Genomic DNA, 27,988 nt, shown 5'->3' with positions numbered 1-27,988 from the left:
CTTTGATGCTTTTCTGATCTCAAGGAATATATTTTTTTTATCACTAAATTTGGCAGTATTTGTGATAGCAAATGGAAGAAGCTGTAGAAAACCAACCACATTCAGATTGCATTCCTTTGATAAATTGATCAAGAAAGTAAGTTAATTCTAGATTGATTTAGTCAACAAAATCTAATATAAGAACAAAGAAACTGAATAAACACCCAGCTTGGGTAGATGTCACTTGCGCCGTCCAGCTAGCAAAACATCTTACCATAGTTTATTCATCCCTTTCTTTGTATCCTATTTGTCTTCTGATTTTTTTGTCGTTTGATTTAATCCTTTTTTTTGTAAGCACAAGCGCCATTTAGTTTTATGACTACGAGAGATTGTGCAAATAAACCGATTCTATTCTATTCTATCAGTTAAACATCTAACTGTTGATCTTGGCCTATTTCTCCTAGCATAAAAATAAGGAGCAATGTGTCATATTTAAGGGTTCAGTACTTGTATGATAAACACCCTATTCTTCAAGTTTTTCATTAATTGATGCATTATAGAACTGCATGTTTTTTTTAGTTTCTTTCAGCTTAGTATGAGATAAGACAAAGAGAACTGACAGAATAGTTGAAAATATGTAATTTGGGCTACATATTTGCACATTAGGTGGGGGGGTACAGTACTTAGATAGTGTGAAGTTAGAAAACAATTCTTACTACATAATATGCAGAATAATTTTAGCAAACACACTAGGCAGGCAGACCCAATATACTTTACCCCCCCCCCCCCCATAATGTGCAAATATATAGCCTAAATTTCTTTCTAAAGTATTATATGTTTATCTTACTTTGGTATATTTCATTAGGATTGAGCATCAGAGAAACACATCAGAAGAACAACATTAGGTAGGGCAAAAGGTGAACTTAGATAAATCCAACATAAGTGTAAATCTAACAACCCTGTCTTATTTGGATCACTGATGACAGATGTCTTCGGTTCCATGTATCATCTTCTTTCTTTGGCTTGGGTACTTGACAACAGTGTTGAATATTTCTACCATTTTCAATTCCTTTTGTAATAAAGCACTTTCAAAATTCCAAGGAGGGTATTTTTGTTGGCTGCAAGGTAGGTAGCAAATTTTAAGTGATAGTGCCAAAAAATAGAGAGATGATAAAATGATTCTAAATAGCTGATAAGTTAATAGGATAGTATAAGTAATTATTGTTACTTATTAGTATTTTATTCTCAAGCCAGTCAGCAGACACAAGGGGTGTCAGACTTACTCCAGAAAAGCCCCAATTTGGGATAAATCTGACATGCTGGATTTACCCTGTATGGGGTAAATTCCAACAAGTGGGTTGGGCTTACCCTGTGTATACAAGTGACTAGGTTTTGGCAATTCTAGCCTGGATTTCAATGTATTTGTTGTCTGTTTACAATGATAACAATACATTTTATACATAATTTATAACATACAAATTGATCAGACAAAGGAGCAAAGAGATTTCCTCAACTTGCCTGCTGTTACTCTTGGAAAACGTCTGGAATTGCCCAATTTTATTGAGCATGTGTATGGTGAATTTACAGAAGGTCATGGAAAAAAGGGGGCATGGGGCTTACCAAACAACAGTTCCTAGACAAAGTGAAAAAATATATCAGTGAGAACAAAATCAGTACTCATTCAACAAAAAATTGGCCAGGTGAAGACTGGTGGTTTGGATTTAAGAAAAAAAAACAACATCTCACTTAAGGAACCTGAGCAACTTGAAAATCCTGAGGGCTATGAAATAAGCAGACCCTTTCATCATTCTAGGATTTTATGGCCTACTACAAAAAACAGCAGATGAGCTTGACATCTTAGACAAACCAGAATGTTGGTACACTTTGAGCAAAACTTTGTTTTGTCACAATCCTGACAGCCTTTAAAATTGCTGGTGCAAAAGGATCACTAGCAAAGCAGTGAACTGGTGGCAATGGGTGTGATAACACACCTATTCCTGCATGTATAAGTGCAGCAGATGAGAAACTGCTGCTACTAGTAATCATCTCAGGGAAAAACACTTGGAGTTCATGACTACCCATTAAAGACCATCCACATACATATTTTTCAGCTACTAAAAAAGGATGGAAGACAGCAGACGTATTCTATAGCTGGTTGAAAGATGTTTTCCTACCTCAGGTGAAAGAAAAAGCCATTCTTATTACTGATGGCCATGGCTCCCATTTATTCTTTTGATACTGGTGGAGATAGCTTCAGAACGGAATGTTACCATCCCCAAGTCGTCAGCCCATATGTCCTGTGTTATGCAGCCCCATGACAGGGTTATTTTCAAATGGCTGAAATCCTTAAAAGAGGAGAAGCTTGTAAACTGGCAACAAGCACACCCAGGTGATGTCTTACCAAAACAGAGACTTGTGAAAATTTTATGTCAGATCTGGGAGACTTACCTTACCCCTTCACTGATTAAAAAATCATTTTGAACAATATGACTCTACAATTCCACTATTCCAGGACATATCAATGGCAACATGATTGATAAGACCAAGTTTGATCCAGCCAAGTTAAAAAAAGATGTTGAGATAAAGACTCGGAATTTAACAAGAGCAACAACCACACTGAATACCAGAACTAATCACTACAATGTTGGTTAGTCCAAAAAGATTCATGAGCATGAGAAATCATTTGAAGAACTTCTCTTAGACTCAGCCCTGTATCCTCTTCTTGATGCTTCAGCACCCAGGACATCTGGTAGGCAGAGAATTGCTTAGGAAGTTGAAGTAATCACATCTGTAGAGGTTTTGAGAGGGTTTGAACAAATACAGAAAGAGAAAAAAGAAAAACTCAAAAACAAAAAAGAGAATATGCTCAAGCCGAAACCAAAAAAGATAAAGAAAAATGATCTTCCCAGTGAAGACTCTGAAATCTAACTGGGTTCCAAAACTGACCAGATGGACATCTGTTATGCTGTTAGCAGTGAGAATGAAGATGAGGAGGAAAAGAAGCTAAGAATATGGCTAAATGAGTACTATGCCAAGCATATGATAGCAAACGTGATCAACAAGGCTTGTATATTGGAAGGGTGCTTAATATTCCTGATGAAAATCTTATTTGTATAAAATATCTTTGCTACCTGAGCCTAGCCAACAATTCATATGACTGGTCCCAAAAAGATGAAACTGAAGAATACATCTTTGCTGGACCATTGGAGCTTTCTGGGGCTGGTCCCTTTGCTCTACCATCAAATTCAACACATCATCAGCTGATACAAGAAGCACACTAGGGCCTACAAGTGATCAAAAGTTTGCTTTCTCAACTCCCTCTGATACTAATTGAAATTACTTCTTTTTTTATAAAAATCCCTTTTTCAACTAAAAATAAAAAATACTTTTTTTTCTCTGATATCATTTGAAACTACCATTTTCCCCCTATTATTTCAAGTATGGTGTTACCTTTTTTGTATTTACAATAAAAACTTGAAAAAATGCCATTCTCAGATACTTCTTCTATATCCAGGGTAAACCAATAGTGTTGGAACTACCCTATTGTAAGCAAAAAACCTGCATTATGTTGTTAGACATGAAAACTATTAACAAGAGTTTTTGTTTTGCATGGTATTTCTGTACATAAAAGTATCTTCTATCATGTCTTAGGGTGACATAATTTTTATCTCTGTAAGCATGTGATTTACCTGGGGGTGTCAGATTTACCCCAGACTAGGGGGTTAGTTTGACCTCCCTAAGATGGGTTACTATAGTGCAGTAACTCATGAAAATAACAAAACTTAGGAGCTTTCTGGATTGTGAAGAATGTTACTAGTATGACCAAGAGTGATATCAAATAGTTTTTATTGTACCAGCAGCTCCAGAACAATTTTGGGACCCAATTAAACTGAAAAAACTTGATAATGGGTCAGATTTACCCAAGTTTACCCTATATTATACAAGTACCAAGTGTTCCTTTAATAGTTCAAAATTAAATTTGCAAAGGATACAATTATTGTATTTGGAAGGAACATTGGAAGGAACATACATTACCTTTCTGGTAATGTATTCTACCCAATCACCTGATGGACCCAGATTTGGCCCTAATATATTCCTACCTTAATTGAATTTTCTGATGTCATAGGTTCTATATTTAGATGGGTTTCTGTAGTTTTTACTTGAAGATATTTAGTTCTGCTTGAGTAAATTACAATGAGGTGTGGATAAAATACTATTTCAAATAATTTAACAGACAAATCTGACTAATAGAAATATCCTGCAAATTATAAAATAAGAACTCTTCAGGTTATTTCTAGTTTTTTTTCATATATATAGGCTATTTCTAGGGCTATACCTGGGATTACCAGAGGGTTGGAGTATACTGCCTAAAAAGCAACAATGATACTTAAAAATGGTACTAAATAAGGAATATAATGATAATATATTTATTTATTTAGCATTTTTACATCAGAAGGGATCTACCACTATATATTTACCAATTTGTTTCTCAAAATCCAGGGTCAAAGAAAAGTAAACTTAAAAAAGAATTAATGGAAGGCATATTTCTTTTCAAAACTAGAAATATGATTAGATCTATCTTGTATGCAATTTTTTCAAGCTTTTGAAATAATGAAAGAGTAGAGATAAGTGCTTATAGGCTAAATGGTAAGTGATTCAATTTTCTGATTAACAGCAAAGATATTACCTTAAATCACATTATCCAGATGAATAAGGAAAAGAAAATCCCATAGACTTACTTGTAAGTGATGATGGGGAGCCATTGACTCAATTACATCACTGTCATCTCTTGAAATACACGTATCTTTAGAACCAAAATCTTATCCTGAATTTAAATATGATTTTCACTTCTATTACAAACTTACTTTAGCCCATCCTCATACATCTCACAGTCCAATATAGTCTACACCCTGAATTTTCCATATGTTACTCTTTTCTCCAAAATGATTAAAATTTATATTAAATGATGAGAAATTGATTGCATAGGGATGAAGGGAGGTATAAAGTAAATTTGCAACAGAAGTAAATGAAGACTTTTCATTAATAAAAGGTTATCTGACCTTAAATAAAAGACCCTGAAAGTTTCATTCTTCTTACTTTAAATCCCCTTAAATTCTATTATGCAGCTGTGAATAGCCTAGATTGTTCTTCATGATATATCTACCAGTGATACTTCAAAGTCTAGTTTACAACTCTGAGTTGTCCTAGTGTAGACACTACTCCCTATGCTCCAAGTCTCTGTCTACACTATGCAATGCCTCTAGGGTTTGAGATTGCATGGCTTGACTACTTAAGGAGCAACATGGTTGGAAGAAAAGTGGTGGTATTCTCTGCAGTTGGTAGGCTAGTTAGTTGTGTAATTTTCCTGAGTTTTCCCAAGTTCTCTGGTTAGTCTTGATGGGAACAAGGGTTAAATTAGGGTTAGAATTTTCAATGCTTCAAGCCTCACATGTCCTCAACTAGGCCAGCATACCACCAGATGGCTAATTCAACAGTCTTTATATAGGCCTATGTAGCCTACATAAAAATCTTTAAGTTAGTCAACCAGTATTTAATTTAGTATTTAATTTAAGTTAGTCAGATGATGGTGATGCAATATGGCAACACCAGCTGTTTTTTGCTCTGTGAATAATAGTGAATTGTGGCGGATATAGAACACTAACCAAAGAACAAAATTGGCAAATATACTAAACCAAAACTGTAGAACCAGAAAAAAGAACTTTTCCTGTGTAATATGGACCAGTGTTAGACTTCCAGAACCGCGGTTGTAAATAAAAGTGCTGCCACCTACGAGTACGAACTAATTACAGACTTTTCGAGAAAGAACCACAGATGGCATCGCAGTCATCTAAGCGGAAGAAAGACAGTCCGATTAAAGGCCAAGACAAATGCTCAGCGTGCGCGGTAGCATTAGACCCTAACTCATCTGCCCTTGAATGTGATTCTTGTGAAAATTGGCTGTGTATAAAGTGTTTGGAGATGCCCCTAGCTGAGTACAATCTTTTCACAAAGATGACAAGGCGAATTGGTTGCCAGTGGGTATGCCCAGTGTGCAAACTCAGGGCACCGCAGTCGTCCAATCAAAGTAACATTGGTAACCAAGTAAAAACCCTCCTTTCCGAGTTTGAAGATCGAATCACAAAAAAGTTTGATGATTCGTTCAACTTATTTAAGGACAGTATCACAAAAGAAATAAGCGAGGCAGTAAACCCACTCAGTGATCGGATCTCCAATATTGAAAGAGACATGGCATCTAAGTGTTCTGTTGCTGATGTCGATAGCAGAATTTCTAAACTAGTCGCGGAGGGAAAAGTTGGTACTGACCTAGAGGACCAAGTCCTAAAAGTGATGAGGCAGGATAGGGACAGACAACGCAGGAAACTGAACCTCATCGCGTACGGTGTCTCACCTACAGACGATGATACAAACTTTGTGATCCAGCACCTAGCCTCAGATTATAGTCTCCCTGGTGTCAAAATTCTGAACCTGAAAAGACTCGGTGCAAACAAACCACCCACCCAGCAAGTCCCAGACCGCCCTCCCCCGATTCTTTTTAGTGTTACAGACATTGCCACCAAGGTAAAGATCTTGAAAAAATCCGTCGAGCTTAAAGCAGACATACAGTTCCACAGCGATGAGTCCCGAGAGGACAGAGCTAAACGTAAGAGCGCTACAGAGGAACTTAAAAGACGGATTGCAAATGGTGAGACTGACCTCGGAGTACGGAACGGCAAAGTCGTTTCAAAAAACGGTCAGCGAGCTCCACCCCCAGCATTGGGGGCGATGGAGCACTAGATGCACAGCCAGACGAAAGACATGTAAATAGTAGTTTAGTGTCATTTAACAGTGTATTATATAGTAGTTCCATATCAGCTCAAGAACATTCATTGGAATGCAGTTTTGAAACTGCCAAATCTGACACTAGCTGCGTTCTTTCTGTTGAATCGGAATACAACTCGCCAGATTCTTATTCAACTGACGCAGCATCTAGCAAAGCAGACGAAAGTCCGTCATCCAACGATGACGTGCTAGTTCCAGCGGGCTCAGGAAGAAGAAGAAGCAGACAGAAACAAGTGATGAAAGTGTTGTCAACAAACATTGACTCCTTGCCAAACAAGCTGAATGAGCTAAAAGTGTTGCTGGCTCACGAAGATATAGACGTTGTGTGCTTAAGTGAAATTTGCCCAAAAAACTCTCAAAATAGACTGGAGGATAGCCATATTCAGATACCAGGATACACAGTCATTTCGAATCTGGACAGACCCAATGTGAGGAGAGGAGTTGCCATATACATCAAGTCAGCCTTGAAGGTAAATAACATTGACCTTTTCACAAGTGCCAATTATTTTTGGGTAGAGTCTATCCTGGTTGAATTGACAGTAGGGTCTGAAAAGTTTAGAATTGGCGTGATTTACCGTAGCCCTTCCTCCCCCAGCTCCGAAGAATCATTTCAGTATGTGGCAAATATTATAAATGAAATGACAATATGTAACCCCAAAAATGTCATCATCACAGGAGACTTTAACATCCCGGACACCAGGTGGGTCGATGGTTTAGGCTTTACTCTTCAAAACAACTATACCAATCCAACTCTTGAAGCCTTTGCTGATAACCTGCTGGTCCAGACAGTTGAGTTCCCTACCAGACATAGAGATCATCAAACTCCATCTCTCCTTGATCTCGTTCTGTCAAACAACCCCGAAAAAATTATGTCAACAGCAAACTTACCCCCCCTTGGAGCAAGCGACCATCTTTGTATCCTGAGTGCAATAATCTTGAATCAGATACCAACCAACAAAATCAAATGAACGTTTGTTGATTACAAGAAAATACGCCAGGACCTACAAAAGATTGAATGGGAAAACTCCTTGCAACAAGACACTGAAGCATCCTGGGAGTTTTTCAAGGACATACTACTGAGTCTTGAGTTGAAGCATACAAAAACTTACTTCTCAGAACGTCCCAGAACCCTTCCATATATGTCACCACAGCTAAAAAAAGTCATTAATAAGAAAAAGAAAGCTTGGAAAAAGTATAAAAATTGTGAGAGTGCAGCCCATCTAGAGCAGTACAAAAAGGCCAGGAACAAACTGAGAAATGCGACCAGAAAAGCAACCATAAGATATGAGGAGTCGATAGCACTAGAGGCAAAAACCAATCCAAAAAAGTTTTGGAGATATGTCACTTCAAACAACCCAAGCCGCAGGTCGATCCATCATTTTACCTCCACCGATGGAACCAAAATAACCGACCCATTGGTAATGGCAGATACCCTCAATCAATGCTTCTCGTCAAATTTCTCTAAAGACCCTGGATGCCCCCCACCGGATATGCCAACCACCCACATCAAACACCCTATGCCACCGATCCAGTTCACAGCTTGTGATACTTACAAGCGCCTAAAAACTTTGGACCCATCCAAGGCAAAGGGACCCGATGGCATCCATCCTAGGTTGCTGAAGGAGACCGCAGCTGAAATAGCGGAACCCCTGACAAGAATATTCCAGATGTCAATAGCTTCCAAAACTATTCCCTCTGACTGGAAAACAGCAAATGTCATGCCAGTTTTCAAAAAAGGACAGAAAGATAAACCACAGAATTACAGACCCATCAGCCTGACTTCTGTCCCATCAAAAGTCATGGAAGGCGTCTTAAATGATGCAATCGTTGCACATCTGGAAACTAACAGCCTGTTATACGATGGACAACATGGCTTCAGGAAGGGTCGCTCTGTGGAGACAAACCTAATTCAATCATATGACATAATCACCAAGATGATTGAGGAAGGCCTTCCAGTTGACGTACTCTTGCTGGACCAAGCCAAAGCTTTCGAGAAGGTAGTACACTCGTACCTGGAAAGGAAACTAGAGTTCTATCAACTCCACCAAGATGTAAGGGAATGGATTATCCAGTTTCTCAAGGATAGAATACAGAGGGTGATGATGTATGATGAGGAGGGGAATCAAATCATGTCAAACCCAACTCCAGTGCTCAGCGGAGTTCCGCAAGGAACTAAACTGGGACCTACCCTCTTCAACATGTTCATCAATGACTCAGCCCAGTCAGTGCAAAATGACCTTAAACTGTTTGCAGACGACTCGAAATTGTTTGGCCCAGTCGCAAACAACCAACAGTGCGCAGCTCTGCAGGCAGATCTGCACACCCTCAACAACTGGTCCTCTTCCTGGTCCCTCGAGTTTAATGCTGAAAAGTGCAAAGTCCTACATCTTGGCCCTAAGAACCCAGGAATGACATATACAATGACAGATCGTACTGGGAAGCTCATAACTTTGGAAACTGTCACCAAAGAAAGAGACCTTGGGGTCATTGTTGATGACAAAATGAAATTCCATAGTCACAGCAGATACCTAGCTGCAAAAGGCAACAGGTCCCTTGGTCTCATCAGACGTAATATCACCAGTAGATCTCCCAGGACAATCAGGAAGCTATATACAGGACTGGTCAGACCGCAACTTGAGTACGGAGTCTCTCTTGCCGTTCCCCACTATGTCGTGGACAAGAAGATCCTTGAGAGCGTTCAGCGGAGGGCTACAAAACTACCAACCAAATGTAAGAACCTCTCGTACCCTGAACGCCTCAAGAAACTCAAGCTCCCAACCCTGACGTACAGGAGGAAACGCGGAGATGCAATCCTGACCCACAAGCTGCTGGAGAATGGTGTCACACCAGGGCTTTTTAATAAGTCGCTCTCTAGCCACACCCGGGGCCACACCAAGAAGCTCCAGCAACAAAGAAGCTCACGGAGAGAACGTTCCAACTTCTTCTCAACTCGTGCTGTTCCACTGTGGAATTCCCTTAGTGAAGAAACAGTTCAGTCCAAAACTGTTGACAACTTCAAAAAAGCAATTGACTGAGACTGGGCAGCGATGGAGTGGAAACTACACTGGGAGGCCAGTGGATCTACTCAACGGAACTAGACAACGCACTTCCACCTCCATCACTCAACCGGCGAATCTACAGGATGTTCACCCAACCTTATTCGCCGGCCAGTGCGATTTAAGGTAGATTTAAGGTAAATTTAAGGTAAGTATTATAAGCCTTGGAGCCCATCTGGACACAAGGAAACATGTTAAGAAAATAATTCTTACTCCATAATGTGCAGAAGAATCATGGTTAACAAATTTTGTAGGGAGAGAACCTTTATTTTCTTTTCTTTCCTTGTTTTTCTAAGAAATTTGTGAATTTTGTAGGACCTATATATTTACAGTGTATACCCACAAATATATACCCAGAACCCATGTTATCTTTACCCTCATGCCTCATGTTAGCCATATGGTAGATGTCCCAAGTAGGCCCTATGTATGGCATTTTGGTTGCATGTCAAAATCAATTAGCCTTACTTTCCAAAATAGAAAACAGCCTTTTGTCTAAAACTTTGGTAAAATTCTAGTTTAGTGACTTCTTGCTATCTTGGAAAGGGGTTAGGTTAGGAAAATGAAACTTTTGGGGATGGGTCTACAGGCAAAAGTATATCCTGGAAAGGTATTTTAAAGTACCCACCTCTACTCCTTCTCCCTCTAGAGGGCCCTGAAATTTGCCTAAGCTACATGACAGGTACAATGCTTTTTAAGCTATGTGACCTTTTGAAATTTTGACAAAACAAAATTTTCAGTTATCAGTTGCTTTTTCTCTGCCTTTAGTTCTACAAATACAATTCCTGTTATTTGATAGAATTCTGAGCCAGGCTATCACTTTTTTTTTTCAAAATTTAGGAAATGTATCTGCATATCTTTAAACCTTATAAATTGGGATTGAGCAAAGGTGTGAAGTTGAAAACAATTTTATTGTATTTCATTCAAGCAGAAGATCTATTTTGCAGGGTTTCACTTTTATAACACATATATTTTTAAAGGTCAGCAAAGGTCAAGACCCTCTAGAGGGAGAGGTAGTGGAGGCAGGTACTCCAAAAGGTCAATGTTGGTATTACCTGAACAATTGTTTTGGGTCATGAAACTATTGTTAATAGATGCAATTTGACTTTTGGAACATCTTTTCTCTCTTGCAAAACTACCATAAACTCACTGTTATAGAGTTATTTCAGCGTAAATATTCTTGTATTTATACATATAGAATTGCAATCATTTCCATTTTTGTTGATCAGATATTTGAAATTGCAAATCTGTAATAGTTTAGAAACAAATGGGCCATATATTTGTACATTTGGGGGGTGGGGGTAAAGCATAGCATATATTAAATACATAAACTAACCATTGCTGGGTAAAATTCTATTTAATTGACTTCTTGCTATCTCAGAAGGGGTTTAGGTTAGGAAAATGAAACTTTAAGGGATGAATATACAGACTAAAGTATGTCCCGGGAGGGTATTTTGAAAGTACCTACCTCTACTCCTTCTCCTTCTAGAGGGCCTGACCTTTAAAACTAGGGTAAGATGACCAGTACTGGGACACTTCAATCACTCTGCCTAGTCTGGGACAGAATCTTTGGTTGGATTGCAACATGTCCAATACTGGGACAAAAGACAACAGGTTTTTTGGAAGTAACCCAGAAAAATCTATAGATTGGGTGTCCAAGATTAAAGTCTTTTGTCCCAGTATTGGACATGTTGTAATCTAATCAAAGATTCTGTCCCAGAATAGGCAGAGTGATCAAAGTGTCCCAGTACTGGTTGTCTTACCCTATTACCTTAAATTGCCTTAAATCACAGCTTGGAGTGATATAAGGATTATCCATCCTTGTGATGCTCCATGAGAAAAAAAAGAATTCGTTTGGTGTAGATTGTGGCTGTTAGATTAGACTCTTGTGGAGGACTCTGCAGCTTCCCAATTGTAAAGGAACTCCTGGCAGAGCCATTCCCTATCAAGGTGGGACTTGAACATGTCAATTGAAGTAGCAGAAACTGTTTCTTCAGAGAGCTGGTTCCACATATTGATGATTCTCTGGCTGAAGAAGTGGCTTCTATGTCTACTCGTGGAACGCTGCATGGAGAGCTTCAAAGAATGTCCTCTAGTACCAGAATGCAAGGGCTGTGCAAAGAGACCGGGAAGGGTATTTTTAGAGAGGATTTTTTTGGTTAAAATAATGTCACCCCTTTTCCGTCAGTATGTCAGCGTTGGCAGCTTCAAACGACGTAGTCTTTCTTTGTATGGAAATTTATTCATGTTGGTAACCATCTTAGTGGCATGATGCTGGACATCCTCAAGCAACTTCCTATCTTTTTTGAAGAAAGAGGCTGCCAATGACATTCCAACCTCCAGGCGTGGACGTACAAGTGCCTTATATAACTTCATAAGAACTCTAGTGTGCCAGCTGGAGATGGTTCTTTTTATGATACCAAGGGTTTTATTTGCAGAAGATGAAACAGACTTAGCATGGCTGCTAAACTTTAATTGGTGATCTACAATAACCCCAAGATCTCTTTCATCAGAAACAGCAGAAAGGAAGTTGTCTTGAAGGAAATACTTATGATGCTTGTTATTTTTGCCAAAATGAATTACATGGCATTTGTCAACATTGAAAGTCAGAAGCCACATGTTAGCCCATCTTTCTAGACTATCAAGATATGTTTAAATTGATTGCTGGTCAGAGGGAGTAGCCACTTTTCCAACTAGTTTTGAGTCATCAGTGTAAAGGGTAATAAGATTTGAAAGAAGGGTGGGTAATTCATTAATATAGAAGTTGAAAAGTGTTGGTCCAAGAATAGTGCCCTGGGGCATGCCACTGAATACAGTTGTGGGAGAAGAGAAATGAGGAGTTCCTTGCAAATCAAAAACTCTGACACTCTGTGATCTTTCAGAAAGGAAGCCCACAATCCACTGTACAACACCTTTGTTGACACCTGCAGCCCTCAATTTGATTATGAGGAATTCATGACAAACTTTGTTGAATGCTTTGGACAGATCAAGAAGAATCATGTCGACAGGAAAACCCTCATCAAGCAGTGTAGTCACTAATTCATATGTTTGGATAAGGTTAGTGTCCACAGATCTACCAGATCTGAAACCATGTTGTGATGTGGAAAGGATATTATTGACCTCAAGATGTTCAATTAGAGCTTTATTAACAAATCTCTCAAGCACCTTAACAACTGCAGAGGTGATGCTTATGGGATGGTAATTCTCTGCTGAGTCTCTTTGTCCCTTTTTATGGATCAGGGTTATATAAGATGTTTTCCAATCATGTGGTAGTTCCCCATTTTGAAGAGATAACCAGAACAGCATGCACAGGGGGTAGCTAAGAGCTTTTCAACACTCCCTAAGAAGATGTGGATGAACACTGTCTGGTCCCTTTGACTTATTTACATCAAGCTTCTCAAGGCTATTGAAAACCATTAATTCACCTACTGACAGATCATGCATAGGGAAAAGCACTTCATATGATGGAGGATTTGGTGAGGAGGTGCCTGAATTTTGGGTAAAGGCAGAAGCAAATTGTGCATTTAGAATGTCAGCCTTATCTATTGGAGATGAGTGTAATACACTGTGTAATACTTACCTGAACAAACAATTGTTCAGGTAATACCAACATTGACCCTTCAAAATATCTTCCCATGAGAAACTTTTGCCTTTAGACCCATCCCTGAAAGTTCCATTTTCCTAACCTAACCCCTTTCTGAGATAGCAAGAAGTCACTAAACTAGAATTTTACCTATCAAAACATTTTTATAGCAGCATAGAATGAACTAGTTTACTAAATAAATGAAGAATTGTGTTGTTTTAGACTAGCCTAGAACCTTATAAGTAGCCTGGGAATAGGGCCTAGCCTACCATTTGCCTAAGTTTCACTACAGTACTTTAAAAATGTTAAGATGTCAATAAATGATATTTATCTTACCATAGCACCTCTGATTTCCACCTGGATTTCAGGGAACTCCAAGACAAGCTCCGACATGATCTTTACTTTTTTCCGGTAATTTCAAAATTCCTTATATAATTGTTTCTTCTAGATTGAGCAATGGCGATATGCGAGCATAGACTTATGTTGATAAAGCCGTCTCAGACAGCTTGTAAATGGTTCCTAGGGCAACGAAAGAAAACAGATCAGAATAGTCTATAAATTGTTTGTTCATATTTCATATATTTAGATTAATGGGGAAATTAAATAATGAAATAGAAGAGAAATGCCATGATTTGATAGAGGAAAACAGAATTCTAAAACAGGCGTCACACGAACAAGAAATAAAAATTAAAAGGTATTTAAAGATTAAATTTTACATCTAACTTCCTTTTTTCGTAGATATGCTATTCCCTCATCAAATGAACATAACTCATTAAAATGATTACTAAAACTGTAGAAAGAAGAAATAAAACATTAAATGAGCCAAAGTTAATACAAGAAAATTAAGTAGAAAATAATATCAGTCATTTTGCTCGTCGTCTATCTAAAAAATTAGAGAAAGAATTTTAAAAAAATCCAAACTACTTTTATACATTGGAAAAGGGTGGAAGACACCAATATCTAGAGAATAGGCTTGCAATAGCAAAATAGTTTTCCCTAATTTGTGTTTCGTCACTTACTGCCAACTGCACCTTCTACTTTATTTTAATAAAAGAAAATTTTTAACTTCAAAATGATTATAAATGTTAAATTATGTATTTGAAATTTTGCGCCCCTAAAATTTCTGTGCCCGAGCCAAATTCTCCCTCTGTCTCCGCTAAAACCGCCTTTGCTCACATCCCAACTTAATCATGGTAACAGTGATTCTGCTCAAAACTAATCACTTCAAAAAGATCCTGATATCAGTCTTTCCGTTAGCATAGAATTAGTTAAGAGCTGTTGCCCCCCATTTATCCCCCCTCATATGTAGAAAGGATGCTCATATACGCAAGAGAGAACTAATACGATCGCAATTTTAAAAAGTGTGATTTCCGAGGACTGAAAGTGATTCGAGGACTGCCTGACTTCCCATCAACTCACAATACCCCTCCTCTAATCCGAAAAGCATCGAATCAAAAATTTAATCTGGTTTAATAGCCTGAACGACAGAAAGGCTTAAAAACGACAGAAAGGCTTAAAAAGTGACATAGGGGCAACATGAAAGTGGAACAGCCAGGGTAAGGGCTTCAAATTATGCAAATACCTCATAAAGGAAAGATCTTATGCATACAAAAATTAAGCAAATCACATTTTATACAAAAATTAGACATGTTACATCTTGTTGAATTCAGCGTCATGTATGCATTTTAAACCTGTAAAATTAAAGAAACGAAAGTGCGAACCGTTTCCCCTTTACTCCACCCATATTTTTTAAAAGATTTTTTACCTTCACTATTTAGGACCCGAGGCACAATCTTTGTCCCTTTTAGTAAACTCAGGACTAACAAATCATGAATATTCAGACGATTTTCAATTGTTAATCTAAGCTTTAAGGCTAAATCAGCCCATTTTCACCCTTTCTTTTAAAACCACGCGGTTTTGCAGCTTGAATGAAACAGACAGCGAAACTAAAAGTTATAAATGAGAACAATCAGAACGCAGGGCTTAGAAATATGAAATTCCGGTATTATTTTAGAAAATCGTAATTGAAAACAGAAAATTTAGAAGACACATGTTTGTTTGTTCAGGTTACAGAAGAAAAAGTGGCGTCAGTTCAATAGAATTTAGGAGGTGGGAGGCAAAATACACTTTCAATGTTTAAAAAGATAAATAAGTTTTTTCTCAATGTTATCAATAAAAAATACCATAGAAAGGCATTTTCAACAAAAACACTACCTCACTAAGGAAGAGGATTTTCAAAATTTAATGGGGTCAAAGGCCTCCTGCCCCATTTGACACACTGGAAAGGAATCTCATCAAGCTGTACAAGCATCCGACATCATTTGATTTCTAAGAAGTTTATCATTTAAGCTAGAACGCTATACCTATACAAAATGTGGTAGACAAAAAAATATTTAAAAATAAATAAACATAAGTGAGGGAATCTTGTTTCAAGAGAAAAAAATAAACTCCATATTCTTAGCGTATCCAATCCGGTGATCTACGCTGACAAAGAAGATCTATCCTAAAAAAAAAGTTATCTTTATAATATCAAGAGGATCTGATGAGAAGCGTGTGTTCAAAACCAATTCTGTTATGAAAACCACTTCTTGGAATGTACTTGAAATGGATTAAAGCTTTCCTCCATAGTTCATAGTAATTCTGTATTACTTTTCTTAATATTGCTGGGTATAAATACAGGAATTGTCAAAACGGAAAATTTCAAAAAAGATAATTAGAATTTTGAAACCGACTTTTCGAGAATTATTGCTTGCAAATGTAGAAGAGACAGAGTTTTGATTTCAACTTCTAGAAGAGATGATTAAATTTTCTACTTGAATCGAACAAATTAAAGTTCAAATAGGGATGAGTCCTTTTACTAGACAGTGAAAAACAGATACAAAAGTTCGAGATATTTCGACCACATACATCATCGTCATCAGCAGATAAACTAAAGTATTACAATTAAAACAAACTATATTTATACAGAATAAAATAACTACTTCCGGGTCACACATAGTTTCCAGTTCATTGGCTAAGAGGGCTCATTAACAGGGTTCATTCAAAGTCTTGAATCCTTTAATATCGACTAAATGTAGGTTAAAATTTTTATGAAGGTGGTACAAAATTATTCTTCCAACTACAAACGAAATGTGGCTGAACTTATAGTTATACACTTGCTTGGTCTGTCAACCTCATATATATGACATAGGTATTTTTTCGAAGGCCACACTGCCATTCTTTGAAGAACAAATAAAAGTTCAAATAGGATGAGACCTTCATTAAAAATTCAGTGTGATCATAGAAAGGCAGTGTGGTCTTTGGAAAAATAACTCTACTTTAATCTGCTGCTATATAGCCCTTAAAGTGCTAACAACAATAAAATTAAACCTTTTTTTGCCCCTTGGCTCTATCTTAGGTCTGTTCATACCTTAAAACCAGCATTTTTCACAATTTTTCTTCTGGTTTTCATACAATCATTAAGATCTTATTGTTGCGTCAATCCTTTACTATTTTTCCACACTGAATCTTAAAAGAAAATAAGCGGAGGCTTTTCTCGTCAAATAGTTTTTGGTAACAAACTGTATGGATCGACTTAGCCCAATATTAACTGCAGATCTAAAAAACATAATTTTGATATGCATTTAAAGAATTTACTTTTTATGATTAATTCGAATATATAATGTTCATTAAGTTTTATTTTACCATCAAAGCTACGAGCCTGAGAAAATTTGCCGGATTTTCTAAAAAGGGGGAATCACCCCAAAAAGTCAAGTGATCTCTATGACAATCAAACCCTCAGATTCAACTCATCAGAGAACCCAACCATAGGGTAGGTTGATTAGAATTTAAATCAAGTATTTGTGGTCATCAACCCATGGCTAATTGTAGAAGAAGCCAAGACAGATAGTCGGATTGAGTGAGAGGCAAATCTGGCATTAACCCCCTTATTAGGATTGTATAAAAATGATGTTAGTTCATTTGTTAATAGATAAGTCTTTCTATTATCCACCCATGCGTTATTCGTAGGGCAGAAGAACTAAGGTAGATAGTCATAGAACTAAGATAGTCATAGAACCTACAGTTTTCCAAATGCTTGGTTAAATGGCACGGATAAACGGTGGGAGTAAGTATGACTCTGTTATTTGACCTATACTTGTTTGTTAGCTTTTAAAAAGACACGCCCACCTACAATAACTTTTAGAATCCTGAAAAACTAACACTTTACTGAAAATTGATCTTACTCGAGGTTTCGAGAGAATTAAAATAGTATGCTAAATTTACTGATTTCATGACCAGTGAAAGACTATTGAGAGCTATATAAATTAGTCTCTTACTTTCCACAGGGTACTTAAGGACTTTTTCGATCACTTGCGTTTTCAGTAAAATTTTAACATTCTACAAATTTAAGAAAATATTAAGAGTCAGTTTATTTTGAACCAATTTTGCAGATATGTGTTGCATAAACTGCAAAAAAAATCCTTCACCTTAAGTTTCATCTTTATTTCCACCAGAAAAAGCGTTTGTTTTAATTAATTAGAGATAATAGACTATATTGACTTAAGCCCCAAAAGTATTTTTTCCTCAGAAAAGATACAACTAAAATATAGTAAAAAATATGCTGAAATTATTATGACCGTCCTCAAGCTCCTCACTCCAATCCTTTCACTTTCAATGCTTAGAAAATTTTGTTACAACATGTCTCAAACCTGAAAAAAAAACACTTGGAAGAAACAACGTCATTAATTTGGGCCGTAGATCCACTCCTGTCTTAAAAAACTGGTCAGATTAGACTAAACTTTTTGTTACTAATTTTGTAGTTTTTTTTTCATTTCTTAAAGCCAAGAATAATATTTACATTTGTTTTAGATTGACTGCGAAATTTGCTTGGATCCTAAAAGATTTTAAAAGAGATGATCCTTCATTAAGTATTTCAACGCTGGAACTTCGTCAGAAACTAGATGAAAGGGAAAATGACCTTGTGAAGCTCCGTCTGAATTGCAATCAGTTACAGAATAGACTACATGTAGCGCAAAGCCAGGCAGCTGTGGTAAATCGGCGACCTAAGATTAATCGTTCCTATTCGTGGGTCACTCCAAGAGTGAACAGTGGGATGAATAGAGGAAGACGAAGGCCAAATTCTACAACACAGACTTTATGGACATCTGGTTCTCAAACTATGCGCAATGGATATCAAGCGTCACCACCGCCATCAGCTTGGATGGCGCAAAATTTGAATTTCTTCCAAAGTCCCGGGGAAGTGCAAGCCATATGCTCAGATGTCAATACATCTAAAATAAGTGAAATAGGAATGCCAGATAAATTTATCCGTCTCTTAGACGAGGTTCATTCAGAAAATCGACGACTCCATGAAACAATAACATCATTGAGAGAGAAGAATGTTGCATATGAGCAAGCAGTTGAGAATCTCCAAGCAAGAACCCGTGAAAGAGAAGCGGAATTCCAGGAGGAGCTCTTCCAAACAAGAACATCAAAGCTGGCTGAATCAAGACATCATGCACTGGAAAATATTGAAATGCAGCGCCTCAAACGTGAACTTAGACAAAAAGCAGCTTATAGTCAAGATCTAGAGCTCCAAATCAAGGAGTATCAACAAAAAATTGAAGCGTACGAAAAAACAATGGACCAGCTAACAACTGAAAATAACATTTTGTTAGGAAAGCTTTCTGCAGAAGAAAAGAAGTGCAGAACTTTAAAATTTCAAAGTGATAATTGCAGTTCACTTCAGCAGCGCATAAGAGAACTGAATGACACAGTTCGCGACTTGACTGAAGAGCTGCTCGTATTGAGAAACATCAATAATGAACTGACAAATAGCTGCCCAGAACAGAAAACAGAGAGAAGAGACAATGAAAGAGAAAAGAAAACTAACGAAATTTTGAAAACCACGGAGGAGGAGCTACAATCTGAAAAGAAAAGATATGAAGATTTGTTGCAAAAGAGTCAAGAAGAGCACAAAAAGAAGTTGGAAATTGAAGAAAAATTAAATGAGTTAAGAGTAGCTCTATCTATTTATGAAGATACTGTAAAGACCAAAGACATTGAGATCGAAAAATGTAAAAAAGAAGTTGTTGCTTTAAATGCAAAACTCAAAGAAATTTCTATCGAATTGAACAGCCAAATTAATCAATTACAACGTGAAGTAGATGGAAAAGAAACTTTATTAAAAGAAGTTCATAGTGAAGTTACTCATTACAGAGGTATTTTACAAGTTCTTGAGGATCAGTTAAAAGAGAAGACTGGACTTTTAAAAGAATTTTCAAATATAAGAAATTTGATTGAAAAAAATGAAAAAAGCAAAGAGTCTTTATCACATGATCAGCTTCTAAAGGGAATAAAGGAAGAACTTTGTCCTCTTATCGAAAAAGTCAAAAAAATAGAATTGTCTGCAGACGGAAAATCAATGGTTGAGCAACTTGTACAGACTGATCCTGAGAAAGTGTTTTTAGGTTATAATAATAAAAAAGACGGTGGTGTCCAAACTTCACCCAACAATTCACAACAAGTCATCCCCCATAATGAGAAATCCTGCAATGTTGCAGCTCCTTTGGGTGAAAAGAATTTTAGAGTCGTTCCCGAAACTTCTAAACTTAAAGCACCAAAACAAGTCCCAATTCCAAAACCAAGAACAGGGACCACCGAAAATAACCAAAAACAGAGTTTGACTCTGCCAAAAAGAGAGCATATTATATTTAAAGAGGAGGATAGTAGTGATGAAAGTGATGCGAGTGTGGAATCAGTCAAATTTGCTCCAAGAGTGTCTGAACAGGGTTGTAGCTCAACGAGCCTAAAGAAAGAAAAATATCAGAACAAGGAAGGCTCCAATGATGTGATGAAGTCAAAAAAAGTAGTATTAAATGTAATTTCTAAGAATAATATTCGAAAAGCTTCATCAGAAACTGACATATCCAGCTCAGAGTCAATAATTGACCAAAAATATGAACTTAGTGACGTTAATAGTCACATCCACAGTGACATCAATAGTGACGTCCCAAATGGATCAAAAAGTAGTGAGCTTAAACTTGGTGGCAAGAAAAAGGAAAGTTCTTTACAACAAAGGAAGAGCTCAGTATCGCAATGGGATACGTCGTATTCCGAGTCAAGTAGCAGCGAATTAAGTTTAGTTAGTAATCAAGAAAAAAGGGATTCTAAGGTACCAACTCCAGGAAAAGCAAGAAATGACCAAGAAAGTGTTGATGAAAGCAGTATGATATCTGATTCTGATGTTTCCTATTCAGAAACTCTAACTGAAACTTCTGTAAGCCAAAAAAATTTGCAAAAACCTAAAATTCAATTCAAGCCGTCAACAAGTATTAAGGAATTATCACCAAAAACCCAAAAACCAAAAAAATTTGCATCTGATCCTTCTGACTCTGAGACAGTTGTTGATTCGAACGACGAGCAATTAAGTACAAGTCATAGTTCTTACAGTGAAATTTCACGGTCTTCAAGTCGAACGAGAAGAAAGATTTCCAGTGGTAAACAAAACAGGGTATCGTCTCCAAAAGCTGATGCCCACATTTCTGCCGAAGATGCCAAATCTTCATCACCATCGGCCAAGGTAAGCGTTTACTTTCATCAATGAGTGTTCCATAATCAAAATATACTAGGTACTAAAATCATTTGAGCAAATTCAGAATCCCCTATTTTATATGGAAAATGAGATGCATTTTTTTTGTTTGTCTTTTATTTATTGAGGTAACAAAAAAAAAAATACAAGTCATCTACAGAAAGTTCAAACTTTGTCAGTAAACGCAGTAGTTTTACCGGCTCCTGCCGCGAGTTTACAGTTGGTACCACAATTTTCCATTTGGTTAAACAAAAAGAATTAAAATAGTGACATGATATATAACAAAATCTGAATCCCTGTCGGAAAATGCAACAGTCTTACCAACTCGTGCGGTGATTTTACGGATTCTATTCGAAACGGAAATTATGCTAATTATTGACAAAAAAACAGTCGGTAAAAATTACCAGCCAATCAGTAAAATCCCTTGCTCCCCCCTTACATTTTAGCTAGTAACGACCCTGGAGGTGACATATAGCTGTTAAACAAATGTTAGCATTTGATATGCTCAAATGCTCAACCGAATAGAAAAAAGATGGATATATTGTGATGGATCACGATGGCAGCAATTGTGCCACTATGACTTCTGGCTATTTTCCCTATCTGGCTGTGGCTGTTTGCTTATGATTTTCTGCAATAAATAACATAAACGATGTCCTGGAAATCCTCAGACAATAAAGTCAGGCCAGTATGAAGTATCTCAGAATGTTAAACCAGTACAGGTAAAAAAAAACACAATTTCCTGTTTAGATACGTCAGTTTTGAAAGGGTTTTTTTTTTTTTTTTTTTTTTTTTTTTTTTTTTTTTTTTTTTTTTTTTTTTACTGCCTGGGTTAATTACATTGGCAAATTGATCCTTTTTTTCAAAGCGTACCCAATAAAAGCGTAAAAAATGTGAAATATTTCTTAAATTTGAATTTTTAACAAAAATTGTCCAATTTCTACCCAGTTTCTTTTAAGAATGAATGAATGAATGAGCGTATATAAAGCCATGTTTCAGGCCGTATCCATACAAATAAAACAACAAACAAACTAAATAATGTAACACTCGACTTTCGAATCATCTGACCTTTCCGGACAAAATTTCCAACTGCTAGACCTGTTATATTTACTTTGACGTCGACTTCAAAACTCAAAGAACGGGCTCACAACCACCCACCTAAAGAAAGCTCCCCCTTACATCATTTAGCCCCTGACACCTGAAAGGGAAATGGTCCAGCCAAACAAAATCACCATAAATCGGGCAGGTATACCACATTTCCGGGTAACACTTTTTTTCCAAACACTATACGAGGGAGACAGTTTGCCCGCACCTGCATCCATGACCTCAGGGATTCTTTTGGAATATCTAATTTAAAATAAAACTCTTCACCATTTTTTTCTTTTTCCTTATAGTAAGCACTTAAGCTTTCCGACTGGCTAAGGTCATTCCACCATTTGTGGATTTCTTGATCTTCCAGCCTTAATTGGACCTCTGACAGAAAAACTTGGTGAAACTTAGTGATTAATCATTTATTGTAAGAAGGGTCATTGATATCTCAGGGGATGTGTGCACACAGTTTATAAGAACAGTAAAAAAATAACAAAATGAAAGAATTTTAGTTTCATTTAAAAAAGTCATTTTGGCAAATTTCTCTATTTTTTTTATTTCATAATAACTATGAGGAGGAGCTTCCACTTCCTAGGTCTTCTTTAAGGTAAATTTTAGCTTTTACATAACAATGCCCTAGAGATGAATATTTTATTCTAGGTATTAATCACATTCATCATAAAGCATAAGCTCCAGTTCATTTCAGCGTATTGATCGGTGGATTTCTGGAGGGAAGACCCCCTTAGTAGTAATGGGGCCTACGGAAACGACAGGCAAAGTAACCCTGACCAGTTTCCGGACTATTTCTGTTCTGTCTATTAAAAACGGATAGAATTTGATGGGCAACATTTTTTAACTTCAAATTATAGACATCATAAGAAACTCTGATATCATAAGATATCGTGAAAGTAAAGGTAGCTCCACCAGAATTTTTGTATAAATCCTCCAAAGTTGAAAAAAGCGGTGAAAAAGAGCGTATACGGCTGTGTTGGTCGCACGCGGCTTGGTGTTGCAGTAAGTGGTTAGTAGTAGTAGTAGTAAATTTTTTGAGTTTTCTTTCGACAGGTAAAATTCATGAAAACATTTTTGGAAGAAAAAGAAGACATAAGAGTAAAAGCACCATATTTATAGGTTATCAAAAAAATTGTTCAGTTAGACCTCTGTATCTTACACCTTTTGTCTGTGTTTAGGACTATTCTTATGCCCTTTTCAATTTACGTTTCTCTTACATATTCCAATCTTGTTTTTAGGCTCTACAATCACAATTGGGGGTTCATATCAACCACGTTACTATTTTCAGAGGAATTGCAGATTCAAGATACAGTTCTATTTATGTTGAAGGGGATTACCTGGATATCCCCGTTGACAAATTGGAAACTGAATCTGTGCCGCTTAAACAAAATACAGTCGTACGAATTGATTTTCGAACCAGTAAGATATAATTTTGGAATTTTATTTTCAGTTATTAATAGTAATTACAATATATGTTAATATTTTTATTATTTTTTAACCATATGTTAAAAATAATACGTTATTATTAGCTATTATCTATATTAGTTAGAAATTATTTTTTATTCTATCACTTACTATCAAATACTAATTAAGATTGTTCTAGACTACATTCTTTTCGTATCTAGAGTATTGGTGCTTTATCCAAAAACTTAGTGAAAAGCCCTAAATAAGTATAAATGTCACCTAAAATGGCACACAAAATCAGTTGAGCGGGAAAAATGAGGTAATTTAGGGATATATTGGCGATCGTGGTTATCTTAATGCTGTTTAGGCTTATGTTTACTTTTGTCTGTTTTTTCCCCTTAGAAACAATTAAAAAATTAAGCTGCTAACCATTTAATTTCAGGCATTATATAATTGTACCTACCGTAGTTTACCCAGGAAAAGACCTGCTGGGGTTGTTAAGGTTTGAAAGAGGTATTTTTTGGCAAAAAAAAGTTTTTTCCAGGTTACTAAATTAATTTACCCCCTTTTTCTTTATCTTTTTGGCCTTATAGCAAATAATTAGGGCAATGTGCCCCTCCCCTTTCTATTGCAAAGACTCAAGTTTAAATCGATCGATAGAAAAAGAGTAGTATTCTTGCAAAAATTAAAAAAATCTGTTACATTGATTTTTACTGGTATCACTGCTGTTCCTTTTGGTTTTCATTTATTCAATGACACTAGTTCTTGTTCCTTTTAAGTTGAATTATCATATATAATAATATATTGATGACCTCCCGGTCAAAAGTGTCACGTATACACCCAAACTTCATCTTCATGGACGAAGCTATAAGAAGTCGACGAGCCTTGTCTCCCCGAAATCAATTTGGCCACAGATCTCTGTCAATTAACCCACTTCGATTGGCTGATAACCTCCTGTGCAAGATAGCTGAGAACAACCCTTCGCTGCAAAAAGCTTCTACGATTCAGCTCTATCATCCCACTTTACATCAGACCTATCACCGAGTATGGATACCCGCTGCATGCTGGGCCCCCGAAGACGTTGTTGGCACCACTCCGAAAGATCCAAAATAGGGCTTGGCGGATTTAGTCGTTCCCAGCGAATCTCTCCTGTCTGAAAGTGAGAGGTTTAATGTACTGTTGATGGCTATTTTCTACAAGTAACAAATGTCTCCTCCTTCTTAATCCTCCTTCTCTAGTGTTTTTTCGAACTCTACTGCCAACCAAAAACACAGACGCGAAGGCACACAGCTCGGCTCAATTATCTTAAGGCTGGCAGAAAAAATAGAGTAATTCAAAAACACCTCCATTCAACGTTGCACTGGGTCTGAAAATGATCTTCCTGGGGAAGCTATACCTAAAAAATTCTTGTTTGACTCTTTCAAAAAACAGATTGAACAGTCATCTAAAACCTTGATAAAAGCTGGTGGCAAATAAAATATTTAATTATAATCAGTGCTATGAATTTAGGAATAAAATAAAAATAAAAAGAAGTATTCATAACATTACTGTGATGTTTAAAGACATAGTGAGGATTTGTAAGAATAAACTATCGAAGGCTACATTCTGTTCGTCTTTGCTCTGATTTAGCTCTTTACCTTTCTTTGGAAAACTTTCTTATGCCAGTGGAATCCCTAGGAAAAATATAACGCACCTATGTCGCCAGTATAGTCAAAATGAGTGCAAACAGTATATGAAAAATAAAAATGATAGCAACAACAAACTAATAAAAAGGCGAGTTTGAAAGAAATATGATAAATAAAGAGGAAAAATCAATGACCTGTAAAGCAATAATATTGTTTACAAATCATTCAAGTTCAAGATGAATCATTCAATCTATTTTAAGTTCATCTGTAAACGCAGCTAAGGCTAGTTTTATTACATTCTAGACATGGCCTATAAAACTAATGGCAGAATAATGTTTGAAAATAAAACTTTGGCGCAAAAAGTTCAAACAGGGATAAGATATTTTTAATAGACAGTGATAAATTTGACAAAAATACTAGATATTTCGCTCATATATGCAGGGAACGTCCATTAGTATTACTACTGGTGACAGTCACTGCATATGTGACCGAAATACCTAGTATTTTTGAAATTTGTCACTGTCTATTAAAAGTATTTTATCTCTGAACTTTTATTTATCGTCATGGAAAGGCAGTGTGGTCTTCAAAATTGTCTACATCAAACACTAAAAAGACCCTATGACTGCAGTTGTCAACAATTCAAAATGAAATTTGCTAGTTTTAATATTGCTTTTGGGTGAGAAAATTAGCCTACACTTTGGAGGAAGAAGGTGAAAAGTGCAATAATTTAACTTTTTAGGTTCACGTAAAAGGAAAATTTCAATGACGAAGTCCGCACAAGTTTCTTCTGAAAATATGAATAGCAATGACTGTGGTGATATGAAATTGGGCTTAGTGACGTAGCTAAAGACAAGCTAAGTTTTCTGTTTTTAGCCTTGAAAAAGATTATATTTTATTTACTTATATTGTGGTAGTGATGATGGTATGGGGTGGTGGGGAACTGACATTGTTTCTGGGTCCACAAACCCTACCTACGTCTTTGATTTGGCTCCTTAAAACCACCCTCTAGAAGCATACATATTTTTGCATTTCAGGCACAATTTAAGATTGATAATATTTACGTTATTAAATACCTTTAATGATTTTGCGTTTTAAAACCATTTTTATAATATTCACCATAATTTGAATAATATCCTTCTTTTCAGTTATTAAGGTGGATGGTAATCGTCGTAAGCTGTTCGTTGAAAACTTAAAAAAAAATACTCCCATTCGATTCACAGTCATTGCCGAACCGAAGCCAGAATTTGATGAAACACTAGATTGCATTGAACTGGGGTAAGTAATCGCAACATATCATATCTAATCAAGGAAACCGCCGTATGTTTTGCCAGGGAGGAAGAATTTTCAAGTGAACTGATGTACGGTAATAAGTTAAAGCACTTTAATGCACTAATAGATAGCGATATTATCATTGCCATAAAGGTGATTGGTTCAGAATATATCTGAGGAAACAAGGGCAAATACATAAGGTCCTAGGTCTCAAAGTTTTTTTTTAATGTCTTTTATTTCCTGTAAGCCAGTGCCCCCTGGTGGTAAGCTTAGAATTTACGGAATTTTGTAACCGGTTAGCAATCAACGGGGTACCCTTAATGAATCCCTCTGAATATTTAGGTTTATACCACTCAAAGCTTTATATCTCAGACCTAAACTGGGATCCATACACCTTTCTCCTGAGATCTACTCCCCCCTTAATTGGCACTTAAATACACAAGAGGGGTGGGTATTATAAACCGAAAGCAGCTTTGAAGAAGAATTACGTTCTCTTTATAGGTATTGGAAGATCTACAAGGGATCTTTTTTTATAAATTAATCAATTATTCAGTTTCTTTGCAGTTTCGACTAGACCTAACTTCTGTTCGCTAATACTTCTAAAAATTAGGATAAAAAGAACGTACAAAAGGAAAATAGTTAAAAATGTCTCTAAAAAATGTAGGTTAAGGTTCAATCGGGTTTATTTAATAAAAAAGGTGATAAATATACTTCAAAAATATTGCACTGTGTCAAAAGGAAGGTTTAGTTGGAGTAACAATAAATTACTACTACAATGAAATAAATTTTATCCCGGGAATGTTTAAAAATAAAAATTCCCTAAAAATAAACAGCATGCAACAAGAACTAAAATTGTCACACTACATTCAAAGAATACCATTAAATAAAATGTAATTTTTTTTAGATATTTTTTAAAGATGGAGTGAATGTTTCTGTTTTATTATCATAAACCAGAAGTAGACCATATTAGGTTGTCTAGTATTTTTTTTTAATTTTCTCTACAAGAAGAGGGGGGGGGGTACATATTGATGATGAGCAGAATATCTCCCCTCTTGTGTTCAAGCATATACATAGATGAAGTTGATATATTCTTTTCTTCCAGAGTTGGAGCCTTCTCGATGATTGAGTTGCTGAAACGAAGAAGTGACATAAAAAATTTTAATATTGATATACTGGATGTCAACAAAGAATCAAAAATCGGGATTTTAAATATTAGTGTCTATGCTTTTAGGCTTTTGAGCTCTTTAGCTACTGAATTCAAAGTTTAAAGAAATACCCCACCCCCGATTGGGGAAATTCTTGATATAAAACAAAAATAAGGTTTTACAAATAAACCAAAAGAAGTATTTGCTTGGTATTATTTTACTGGGGGATTTTGAAACTAGGACGTCTCTGTTTTCGGTTTTTGAGTTCTTTAGCTTCTGAACTCAAAGTTTTTATTGTTTTCATTTTCCTCAATTTCAAACTGAATGTGTGTAAGATAATAAGCACAAAGTTAAATAAATTATTGATGGCACTTTCACTCTTATGGACTTTTATGTTCAATCGTGCAGTTCCTCCTTCCATC

At 36.4% G+C, this 27,988-nt stretch overlaps 2 protein-coding genes across 3 annotated transcripts in view; one reads left to right on the top strand and one right to left on the bottom strand.

Annotated features, from left to right (window-relative positions):
* LOC136028316 (FACT complex subunit Ssrp1-like) overlaps positions 1 to 13,910 on the bottom strand; it is a 52,966-nt gene extending 39,056 nt beyond the window's left edge. Inside the window, exon 1 of the mRNA XM_065706081.1 lies at positions 13,792 to 13,910. Coding sequence (XP_065562153.1) covers positions 13,792 to 13,848 — 57 coding nt within the window. The 5' untranslated portion in view covers positions 13,849 to 13,910. The remainder of the gene's footprint in view (positions 1 to 13,791) is intronic.
* On the top strand, positions 44 to 27,937 carry LOC136028315 (hyaluronan mediated motility receptor-like). 2 transcript variants are annotated; one of them, XM_065706080.1, is made up of 5 exons: positions 44 to 136; positions 18,304 to 21,016; positions 23,362 to 23,542; positions 26,298 to 26,427; positions 27,524 to 27,937. In XM_065706080.1, the coding sequence occupies exons 2-5, from the start codon at positions 18,548 to 18,550 to the stop codon at positions 27,687 to 27,689; spliced, it is 2,946 nt and encodes a 981-aa protein (XP_065562152.1). In that variant the 5' UTR covers positions 44 to 136; positions 18,304 to 18,547; the 3' UTR covers positions 27,690 to 27,937. The 2 variants fall into 2 exon arrangements, with proteins under 2 accessions (XP_065562152.1, XP_065562151.1); XM_065706079.1 differs by lacking the exon at positions 44 to 136 and adding an exon at positions 14,022 to 14,149.
* The last annotated feature ends 51 nt before the right edge of the window (positions 27,938 to 27,988 follow it).

The sequence above is a fragment of the Artemia franciscana genome, chromosome 6 (genome assembly GCF_032884065.1).
Source record: "Artemia franciscana chromosome 6, ASM3288406v1, whole genome shotgun sequence".
In the NCBI taxonomy this organism is placed as follows: domain Eukaryota; kingdom Metazoa; phylum Arthropoda; class Branchiopoda; order Anostraca; family Artemiidae; genus Artemia; species Artemia franciscana.
This window is presented reverse-complemented; position numbering and strand designations above follow the sequence as displayed.

Bases quoted from the DNA above. Each gene is read 5' to 3' on its own strand.
- LOC136028315 (XM_065706079.1), top strand. From the start codon at position 14,046: ATGGGGAAATTAAATAATGAAATAGAAGAGAAATGCCATGATTTGATA. The intron at 21,017-23,361 runs GTAAGCGTTTAC...TCTTGTTTTTAG, and splicing joins CTTCATCACCATCGGCCAAG to GCTCTACAATCACAATTGGG. The intron at 23,543-26,297 runs GTAAGATATAAT...CCTTCTTTTCAG, and splicing joins ACGAATTGATTTTCGAACCA to TTATTAAGGTGGATGGTAAT.